Below are 11,504 nucleotides of genomic sequence, written 5' to 3'. Positions count from 1 at the left end.
TTTATTTTTCTATTTTTTTATTATTTAGTACAGAGTCAACAGGGTCTGATCCTCCTGTTTTCAGCCTCCCAAGAGCTGGGACCGGAGGTGCACTCCACCACACCCAGTCTTAATCACCATCTTAGCACGTCCCAGGGGCAGGAACGGCACAGCACAAGAATACGCTTTTTAAAAAGTATTTAAGCATAACAAGATTACTAAACGCAAAGTGTCCTTTAACTCAATTTATAGATGCATTCAGTATTCTACTGAGGGCTGGGGATATAACTCACCAGTCTAAGCACCTGCCTGGCAAGTGCAAGAAGCTGAGCTCGATTCCCCATACCACATGCCTTACCAAGACCAGAACACTGGGCATGCCCTGCTGGCCTGAACTGTGGTGCACTGGACAGGATGTGACAGGAGGATCACTACAAGTCTGAACTGCATAGCAAGACCCTGAATCAAACAAATAAGATTATATATATATATATATATATGTAAAGTTTTATATATATTATTCTATTGATTTTAAGCTTTATGAGAACAGAAACTTGCTTTACTCATCTTTCTCATACTCCAGTAGGTAAAAATATGAGTAGTGGGCCCAACTAGACTGAATAGTTGAAAAAACAAATGGGAATAAACTCTATCAAGACATTTTATATATTAAATATAAACATAATCTACAACTAACAAAATGACTACCATTTTAGATTGATTCACATATGAATTTAGTAATATAAAAAAAAGCTCAGAAAAGAGAAATGCATTGTCTCAATACTAGGTTTTATGATGTAGTAGGATAAACCAACATTTTAGTGACAACTGTTTCCTACTACATTGTGAAAAACTTGCCAAAGGAAACAGCATGTGAAAGTCTTATGTTTTCATATCAAAATAGGAAAAGTTTTTAAAATAGGAGAAGATTTTTAAAGCTGAGTTTTATGCATAACTGTTTCTATACTGACACAGTGACTTCACATATCTAAAATCTACCAGAAAGTTAACAGTTGGCCTCAAATTTCTATGAAAATTCCCAACCCTATATAAAAAATTACCAATGCTATGCCTATCATTATAATCATAAAATTTGTAAAATATATTTTTTGTAAAATATAAATTTGCATAAACATTCACATTTTCATCAAAACTATTTAGCACTTCCAAGTCATTCATTACAAAGCAATGTTCTATACAGTCATGACAAATATATTCAAGACTGGCAACAGAAAAAAAATCTTTGCAAATCCTGAATGTCTCAACAGCTTTACTAGATAAGCCAAAGTTATTATTTCCTTAATTTTTTCAATGATCAGTTCTAAAAAATAAATTATGCTACAACTTTTTTTTAAGGATTTCAAGTGGATAATGGTAGTTTAGAAATTTACTAATTCATCTTCTGAATGTACAGTCCCTAGTCTCTTTAATATATAGTATCTTTCCTTTTAAGAAAAGCAAAAAAAAAAAACCATATACATATATATATTTCACACATACATATATAATATCAATTGTGAGCCATTACTTAAGAAAATGATAAATTATCACGAGAAGTTTGGGCATATGGCACACGCCTGTAAGAGGGAGGCTGAGGCAGGAGAATCACTGGGAGTTCAAGACCAGTTTGAACTGCACAGTGAGAACCTGTCTCAAAAAGACAAAAAATAATATAAATAAAAATAAATTATTATAGGACTAACCAAATGGGCTTCTCATATATTTCACTTAGGTTAACACAATTCCAATGTAGTATTTTCTAGGTTCTGATCATTACTATATCTATTAGCAGGTCAGTACCACTCTTCAGATAGTAACAACTTTACATGCATTAGGTTATTTAATAATAAAAAAAACTTACATAATTCAATATACTCATTTCTCAAAACTAGGCAGCTACCAGCTAAGTTGGCCCAAGAATACAAAGTACATCAACAAGGAAGCTGACATTCAAATTCAAGCTGCCTGGCTCCAGGACTAAGTAAAACAAAGAGAGTTAGAACTTCCAATCAGGCCAAGAACTAGAAAAATGTTTGTTTCCTTATTTTATACCCCAGAAAATCACACAGGACACTGAAGCACAGGGAATTAGGCATGAAGAACACAGAATTTCTAAGATTACACTATGCTCTTTCAAACCTAACATACATATTCTCTCAAAAATTGTTTCCTAACTTCTTACAGAGCTAATAGGCCAAAAGTCTAAACTAGTAAATTTTTTCAGTTTATAAAGATTAGCAGCAGTAGTAATAGCAACTTCTTTCACATTAAATGTAATTTTGCTCAATTTCCACTAAAAGGATATTAAAAAGATGGCTAAGTTAATTTCTAATCATAAAATCCTTCCTCACTGACAAAGTGATCATCGTAGATGTTATTTAATGAGACTGATGAACAGATTTAAAAGGGCATTTTGTGCTCACTTTGGCAGCACATATCCTAAAAGAGCACTTAAGAGACATTGAAATCAGATGAGGAAACCGGTATCATAAGAATCAAACTGGATGGTGCACACCTATAATTCCAACGCCACATTTCTTTCACCTCTGAGAGACAGGGGAAAAGGAGGCACATGCCTGATATCCCAGCACTCAGGAGGCTGAGGCACATGGACCACTAAGTTAGAGGCTAGTCTGGGCTACATGAGTGTAAGACTAGCCTGAATTACAAAGTAAGACCTTGTCTCAAAAACAAAACATGGGGCTGGTGAGATGGCTCAGTGGTCTAAAGCACCTACTTAGAACAAGCTTAGCAAAGCACCTGGACTGCGGTTCAATCCCCCAGCACCACATCCCAGCCAGCCCTGCCCCCTAGTGGGCTGAGCTGGCCACACACACACACACACACACACACACACACAAAAGTTAAAAAAAAAAAAAAAAACATGAGGGGCCGGGGAGATGGCTCAGTGGAATAAGCGCATCCCTGGCAAGCGCAAGGGCCTGAGTTCAATCCCCAGTTCCACCAAAAGGAAAAAAAAAAAAAAAAAAAACATGAAAAATTAGCAATGAACAAGTGTGAACATAGTGCAGAACTAGGAACTACAATGGTAGAGATCAAGAAACCAGTAACAATTAAAACTTGACTTCCGATAAGGACTGGTTAAGGAGAATTTTAACTCCATCACCTACAATTTACCTGTTATATATTTTATGTGAATTACTAGGTTGTAATTTGAGCCCAACATGAATAATCCAGATTTAGCAAGTCCCAATTTCAAAAAGCAAACTCAAATTAAATATGGCAGCCAAGGCCAGGAACATGGCTCTGTGGTACAACATCTGCCTGGCAAGCAAAAAGTCGTGAGTTCCATTTCTGGTACAAAAAAAAAAAAAAAAGTAGGGCTCCCCGTGTGCCATATTCTATCATCAAAATATAATTATTGGTAACATTCAAGAATTTAAGGTTGGGGGCTGGAGAGATGGCTCAGTGGTCTAAAGCACCTACTTGGAACAACTTGGCAAATGCGGTTCAATCCCCCAGCACCACATGCCAGCCAGCCCCGCCCCCTGGTGGGCTGAGCTGGCCACACACACACACACACACACACACACACAGAAAATGAATAAATAAATAAAATTTTTAAAAAAGCTTGAAAGAGAGGAAAAGAAAAAAAGAATTTAAGGTTGTTCTAGCAGCTGATAGACATAATACCAAGGTCACCAGTACCAGTAGTAAGTAGCTATTCCTTAATCAAAGAAAATTTTCCTAAATTACTTTTATCAATTTATTAATAACAAGATTTTTCAATTATGCACATATGCATACGTACAAACTACTATATATATGCATAAAAACACCCTGAACTTAAAAGATGGATTACTGCTCTCCAACAAATAGTATAATGTCAATTACTATAGTTTTCTGGCTGAGAGCATAATACGTGGAAGAAAATTAGCAAGGCTAGGGATCAAAATAGTTTTGTAGTTGAGTTCACAGCTGATACCCACTAGCACTTTTTTTTTTTAACTTTGCAGTACCAGAGATCAAACTTGGGCCTTGCACTTGTCACACAGGTGCTTATAACACTGAGTTATCTGCCCAGCCCCTACTAATGATTATGACATAATCACTAATCGTTTGTAACTCACAATTACAATGCTTTTAAAAACTTTTCTGTACTATAAAAAAAAAAGTATCGCAAAGCTAGGCGTAGCAGTCCATGGCTATAACCCCCACACTCAGGAGGCTGGAACAAGATGTTCAATTTGAGCGCAGCCTGACTACATAATAAGACTGTCTCAAGCAAATAAAAAAATAAATCAGACCCACGTGTGTAAATATTGTCTCTCTAGTATAAGAACCTGAAGGAATAAATAAAACCCGAAAGATGTAATAGATATAGTAAAACAGAAAGAAACTGAACTTAAGAATTAAACAACAAAGATGAGGGAAAGGAGAAAAGACAGGGAAGTTAGGGGAAAAATCATGCAAGTATATATACAGCAAGGCTGAGATAATTTTATTAATTATTTCTGTCAGTTTTTTTAAAAAAGCAATTAATACTTAGAATTTTCACTTTGACTAACTCTGTATACTGATTATCTACAATCTAAGCAACTCCATCCAGGATAGCAATACAAAAACTATGGCTGAAGACCTCTCATCTTGATCTTCGAAATGTGTACCATTTCTAATGCCTTATCAGTTATTATTATAGTCTTTAAAATAAAAAAATTAATGTATTTGGTTGTTACAGGGTCTCACTACGCAGCTTGGACTCATAGTGATCCTCCCATTTTCAGCCTCCCGTGCACTGAGATTACAGGCCTGCGCCACCACACCCAGACTCCGTGATAGCCTGCCCGGAAGGCAGGGCTGGTGTAGCATGTGGTGCTGGGAATCAAACCACACTGTGGTTCCTGTGCTTGCTTAAGCTTGCCTAGGCAAGCACTTTAGTGCACTGAGCTTTCTTGCCAGCCCCTTTAAAATATTTTTTTAAGTAAAAAAGACAAGAAAAAAATTAAGACTTATTAAGAGGAAGTGTTTTTAATATTTAATTTTTGTCCAATCTCACATAACTATATTTGTTAATCTGCACTACAGATTTGCCGGCTCAGCAGTACTATAACAATCGTTGCTAATTTGCTTTTCTTATGTAACATATCTATCCTATGTTACCCTGTTTCTGCTATTCATTCTTGCTTTTGTCTTTACTCTTCAAAATAAAATAAAATTAAAAAGAGAGAGAGACAGACTAAGCGCCTGCTTAGGCAAGCGCAGGTCAGGGTTCCATCCATACATCTTCTTCACTCACTACCCCCCATGCCACACTGGCCTGGCCGCCCAGCCCCTAACCCTGCCCCCCAGGAGCGCTGAGCCAGCCAGAGTCAAGATATGGTGGCACAAGCCTGTAATCCCAGTGCTGGAGAGGCTGAAAACAGGATGATCACTACTAGTCTGAGCTGCTTAGTGAGGCACTGTACCAAAAACAGAGATGGGGAGAGAAAGAGAGGGGGAGGCAGGAGTGGGATAGGGAGTGAAGAAGGTGGGGTAGGGAGAGGGGAGGGGGAGGGAGGGAGGGAAAGAGACAGACAGACTGGCTGATGTCATGGCACATGTCTGATCTTCCCACACTCAGGAGGCTGCAGTAGAAGAATCACTGGGCTACGTCTAAGACTAACCTGGGCTGGGGAGATAGCTCAATGGTCTAAGCACCTGCCTGGCAAAAACAAGGGCTTGGGTTCATCCCTGGTACCACATGCAGAGCTGGCTGAGCTGGCCCAGCCATGCCATGGTAGCTACAAAAACCAAATGCAGAGGCCCACAGCCTGTAATCCCAGCACTGGGAAGGCTGAGACAGAAAGGTCACTACAAGTTCGAGTTGAGCTGTGAAGTAAGACCCTGTACTTGCTAAATAAATAAAATAAATTTTAAAAAATACATAAAAGACTAGCTTGAATTACAGAACAAGCAAGACCTAGTCCAAAAAACAAACAACAAAAAATTAGCAATTAACAAGATTGATGCTTGCCTGGCAAGCACAAGGGCCTGAGTTCAATTCTCAATTCCGCACAAAAAAAAACCCCTAAGTTTGAACATAGTGCAGAACTAGGAACTACAATGGTAGAGATCAAGAAACCAGTACCAATTGAAACCTGATTTGAGGTCAGGACTGGTTGAGGAAAACTTTACTTCCATTACCTACAATTTACCTGTTATGTATTTTACGTGAATTACTAGGTTGTGCCTATACTTTCCTGCTCAGATTTACCTAAGGAAGATCTATGGTTCTCAGAATCCTGTCATCCATATCCAACTACTGAACCACCAAGGAAATTTCCTTAAAAATGAGAGTTGGCCTCAGGAGTTTCACAAGGATAAGTGCACATGAGAGAACAGAGGGTGTTGAGTAGACTTAGTCAACTCTCTTAGACTAAACCATTATGAAAATTGCATCAAGAAAGCAGTTATTTTGAGACTCCCTTGTTACCCTCAGAGTTTCCTTTTAGACTCCCTTTCACTACAGAAAAAATTAACCACTATTTTCCAGAAAATGGGCCAATAAGATAGCTCAGTGGACTAAGCGCCTGCTTCAGGAAGCGCTGGGACTAGGGTTCGATCCCTGGTACCGCATGCTGTGCTGGCCCCATCCCTGGACACGCTGAGCCAGGCACCAAAACCGGCGATGGTGGCGCATGCCTATAATCCCAGTGCTGGGGAGGCTGAAAACAGGAGGATCATTATGAGTCCAAACTGTGTAGTAAGGCCAAGTACCAAATACATTTTAAAAAATCACTAAATTCCTCCAGAACTTCATAGAGGAAAACTATCAAATACAATACGAAATTTTACTTAATATACAGTAATTTAACTTACGAGATTTAGAATAAAAGATGGGAGGTGGGGAAACACACTAACAAGATGCAATTCTACAGTTTAAATTGTATAGTTTCTGCACTACAGAATATACCCAATCAATAAATTCTAAACACCAAAACAGAATAATGTATGCCCTGCAACAGGTCAATCTGTAAGCACTTATTAGATGATGAACATAATTTACCCATGTCAAAATTCTCCAAGGTTGAACACACATTAAATATTTCTAAATTTAATAGGGAAGCAGGCCAACCTAGGCTACATAGTGAGTTCAAGGTCAGCTTGAACTACATAGTAAGACTGTCAAAGAAATGGGGGAGAAAAAATTTTTTCCATAGAAATGCAACAGACCAAAATATCTTTAAAATACAAAAAAGAAAAATTTTAAATTCAAAAGCCAGGCGTGGTGGCACACATCTGTAATACCAGTACTCAGGAGGCTGAAGCAGGATCACTAAAAGTTCAAGACCAGCCAGGGCTACAAAGTGAGCTGCCAGCCTGAACTGCATACTGAGACCGTCTCAAAAGACAAAAAATAATAAAATTCAAATTCTAACTCATTTACCATCAGCGTGACAAGTGACATGGTCACCAAATCAATCCTCATTACCTTAGTTTCATCTGCAAAATGAGAATACCTACCACACAAGGACTATGATTTAGATAATATGTAAAGAGCTCTCAACGAGGCCCACAATTTTTAAAATACTATGTAAGTATGTGCTAATACTATTCCTCAATTAGAACAGCAGTATTTTGGATGTTATACTACTGTCAAGATCAAGGAAAAAAATCTCAAATTATACTTGCAGTTTACCTTTAAAGTATAAAAAACTAAAGAACTAATCTTAAATTTAATCAGAAAAGTAGTCATAAAGCCCTATACTTAAATAATTTCAAAAGAACTTCTGATATTGCAAAGTTTAAGCAGATGTAGATTTAGATGGTCCCAACTAACAATACCTAGCCAAATCCTATAGTGGTCTTTATCCTTTCAAGTCTTCTAAATAAGGTTTTGTGGGCCAGGGAGATGGTTCAGTGGAGTAAGCGCTTCCCTGGCAAGCGCAAGAGCCTGAGTTCAATCCCCGGTTCCGCCAAAAAAATAAATAAACTAAATAATGTTTTGAAGTGTGAAACCAGTAGTACTGCCACTATTCATGATTTTTTTTTTTTAATAATAAAAAGTTGAAATTGGGGCCAGGGAGATAACTCAGTAGAATAAGCGCATGCCTGAGTTCAAGCCCCACCTAAAGAAAAAAAAAAAAAAAAAAAGAGTTGAAATTAAGGAACTAATTTCTCTTAGCTCATAAAAATCCAGTGGTAAACTAGGCTTATTTAGGTTCTAGTTAAATTGCTGTTGCACAGTGTATAAACGAAATTACTCATTTTCACTATACGTGAAAAAAATCCACTTGTGATATATTTTTCTAAACCTACAACACTCCTTACCAGTCAAAATAACAATCTTTCATCTCCAAGAGAAAATGGAAAACACAAACCTTCCCTAAGCAGTATTCCCTCCAGGGAGAAAACTGCGTTTGTACTTCCTAGTTTCTCAACTATTTCCACTTTCATTGTGTTCAAGTGAATCTTATTTTACAACCACCTCTGGATTTCATTTATCTAATCTTAAAACCACACGAAACTGCTCTTCCCCACATTTAAAAGGAAAATTTAAGAGTTTCGAACCCAATTTTCTGACCTTCACAAAAGATACTAGGTATATCATGGTTTGTCCATATTGATTCTAAAAGGAAAGACTTCAAATTGGCTTTTATCAAATTGAAAAGTGTTAAACCCCCTATCCTCAAAAATCAGAGCTCAAGTCTACTTCCAGCCTATTCTCTATCAGTAATTTCACAAGGCCATCTAATTTTTCTCATTTTGACAACCTCGCATCTTATGTCCAAAGAACTGACATCTTGACCATCCTAGAACACTTTGCATGAAGGTTAACTTCATCTTTACTAACGTAGGTCCTCACACCAAGTATGGCCTTGGCTTGGTCATCAAAACAGAAACAGATTTTATTTGTACCTTACTGATAAAATGTCCTAACCTTCCAGTTGTGCAGAAGGAGCAACCGGTTATGCATATGCACAATGCTTCAGTCAGGATTCTAAGTCTTCACTAATACTCAAACTGACCCAAAAAATCCCTATTGGCTTCCAAAGTAAGTCATAAAAATAATTAAAACACAGTAGGGTAAGATAAGCCAAATCCAAAATACCCAAACTATTGGATAGACAAAAATACCAATAATAAAAAATGATAGTAATTTTTAGCTGTACAATATGGTATTACAATTAAAAAGGTAAACATAATATAATTACCCATACTGATTTCAAAAATTAAGACAAGCTTTTTTTTTTTTCATCTTAAGTTCAAAACCAAGATGGAGACTCTTGGGCATAAGCGAATTTCCTCATTTTTTCCCATAGGGAAATCACTGCACCAAGAACCTACCTTCCCTTTCTTGTAACAGGTAAGAAAAGCTACACTAGGTCTGGGTTTCAAAAGACAGACCTACTTAATACTTCAAAAAGAAAAAAAAATCTATATGGAAATGAAGTGTGATGGAAAAATAGCAGTGTGCATGGATCATATCTCCTAATGGAAATCTCTAAATAAGGGAAGACGCTGACATCAAGCAAATTTCAAGTAGACACACAGCTGAAGAATTTCCACAGGGAGAAGCGCTTGTGGTCCTCAGAACGCAATGGCCTTGGAGAAAGCCCCAGAATCCATGGCTATTTCCATAGTGAGACTTCTCAGGAGCATCTTTAGGAGGACACATCTGCTTTTCTGCCTTCGGGGATTGGGAAGTGGGGGCGCCGAGCACCATTTCTCCTCTCTGGAAGCCGCAGCCTCACGAACAAGCTTCCAACCTGAGCTACTTCCAACTTCCACGGGGCGAGGGGGAGCAGCGGAGCGTGGTTCCACTGCTTTCCTCTCGCACCAGCGCAGCTGCGGGGCGCCGAGGTGGGAGGGGAGAGGCGGCGGCGCTGAGTGCATGTTTACTGTCTCAGATGGGTGTGGGAAGAGGAGACAGAGAGGTTCTAATGAAAAGATGGAGGGGAGAGAAAGAGGGGTTGGGGAGAAGAGGCACCACCTTTCTTTTCTCTGCTCTTCCTGGGGATCTGAAAACTCCTCCTAAGAGGCCTTTCGGGCTCTTCTGGGCCTTTAGGCAGAGCGGCCGCGCCCGCCTCGGGGCCGTCCTGAGGCTGCTCGAGCCTGAAGCCGGGGGCTGCGTCGGCCGCCGCGGTCTCCTCGGGCCGCGCGCCGCCGCCGGGCTCCGCAGTGGTGAGGCCGCCGCCGCCATTTTGTGGGGATGACACAAGCTCCGGAAGCGTCGGCTTCATCTCGTCGTCTCCTCCGCCGCCTTCCCAGCTCGCGTCCGTCGGTGGAGAGGCCTCGGACTCCGCAGCAGTCGCCATGGGGCTGGCGCGACGAGTCCCGGGAAGCTTCTACCCACAAGGTCGACGGGCGGGCGGGCGGGAGGGCGGGCGGACGGGCGGGCAGGCGTGGGAGAAAGGGCGACAGGCTGTCGTCGCCGCTGAGCCGCTCTCGGCCCACCCACCACCCACTTTCCCCCGTGGGCGCAGGCCGCGCTCGCGACCCAGCCGCTTCTCGAGAGCTTCAGAGCCTGCGACACAAAACGGCCGTGTCGGCCCCAGATCCGCTGCTCGCTCTGGCAGTTCTTCTCCCGGCCCCGCCACTCAACGTGCTAGCGTCTGGGGCGGCAGGGGGCGGGGCCTCCGCGGCTGCTCCGCCAATGGGAGTGCGCTTTCCGCGGCTGTGGGCGCAGTTAGAGCGCGCCGGGGGGCGGAGCCTCGGGACGCCCGAGCCCGCCAAAAGGGGCGACGGCCGCGCCGGGCGAGTGTCTCGACGCCGCGCTCGCCCGAGGTGTGCTGGGTTCCCACAACGCCCCGCGAGGGCCCGGCCGCGTCTCGTCGGCGCTGTAGGCGGGAGAGGCGGGCTCAGCCTGGGCCCTGGGGCGCTCTATCGGGGCCGAAGGCGCCTCTAGCTCACGGGTTCCGTGGGCCAAAACCAGCTGCTGAGCGTGGGGACAGATTGATCCCGATTTGGTGAAGTACTTGGTTGCCGAAAAAAAATAGGGAGTTAATAGAAAGGGCCACAGCGATGTGCGGCTTCTGTGCCCTGCTCTTCCACCTCGTCGCGTACCCTTCAGCCATGAGTGCCACCGCGGCCTGGCCACTGTTCAACACTGTACGTTGAAACAGGCTAGCCACTTCTTTTGTGTGTGTGTTTAGTACAGGGTCTCACTACACAGATCAGATTCATAGTGAGTCTTCTGTTTTTCAGCCTCCCAAACGCTGGGATTACAGGGGCACGCCCCCTGCACCCAGTCTCATTGTCTGTCTCTTCACGCCCCGGGGGCGGGGCCGGCACAGCTGGCTGGGGATCGAACCCTGTGCTCCTGCGTTTGCCTAAGCAGGGGCTTTAATCCACTGAGCTATATGGCAGGCCCAGGCGACTTTTTCATTTTTATGAATGAAGTAAGCAAGAGGGCCAGGCATGATGGGTTGGGTTTGCATAACCAGCACTCTGGGAGGCTGAGGCAGGAGGATCGAAAGTTTGAGTCCAGTCTGGGAAATTTAAGCCTATGTCTCAAAATACAAACAGGATTGGGAATGAAGTTCAGTGTGAAGGCTCAGAGATTCAACTCTGAGTACGGGGGG

The 11,504-nt window shown here is 41.7% G+C and overlaps 1 protein-coding gene across 1 annotated transcript in view; it reads right to left on the bottom strand.

Annotated features, from left to right (window-relative positions):
* The window catches only part of Fam208a (family with sequence similarity 208 member A), a 59,347-nt gene extending 48,840 nt beyond the window's left edge, over positions 1 to 10,507 (bottom strand). Inside the window, exon 1 of the mRNA XM_023715731.1 lies at positions 9,914 to 10,507. Coding sequence (XP_023571499.1) covers positions 9,914 to 10,238 — 325 coding nt within the window. The 5' untranslated portion in view covers positions 10,239 to 10,507. The remainder of the gene's footprint in view (positions 1 to 9,913) is intronic.
* Between the last annotated feature and the right edge of the window lie 997 nt (positions 10,508 to 11,504).

This window comes from Octodon degus, unplaced genomic scaffold, assembly GCF_000260255.1.
Source record: "Octodon degus isolate 3935 unplaced genomic scaffold, OctDeg1.0 scaffold00043, whole genome shotgun sequence".
Lineage (NCBI taxonomy): Eukaryota > Metazoa > Chordata > Mammalia > Rodentia > Octodontidae > Octodon > Octodon degus.
Note: the sequence above shows the minus strand (reverse complement) of the source record. Positions and strands in the feature narration are given on the sequence as shown.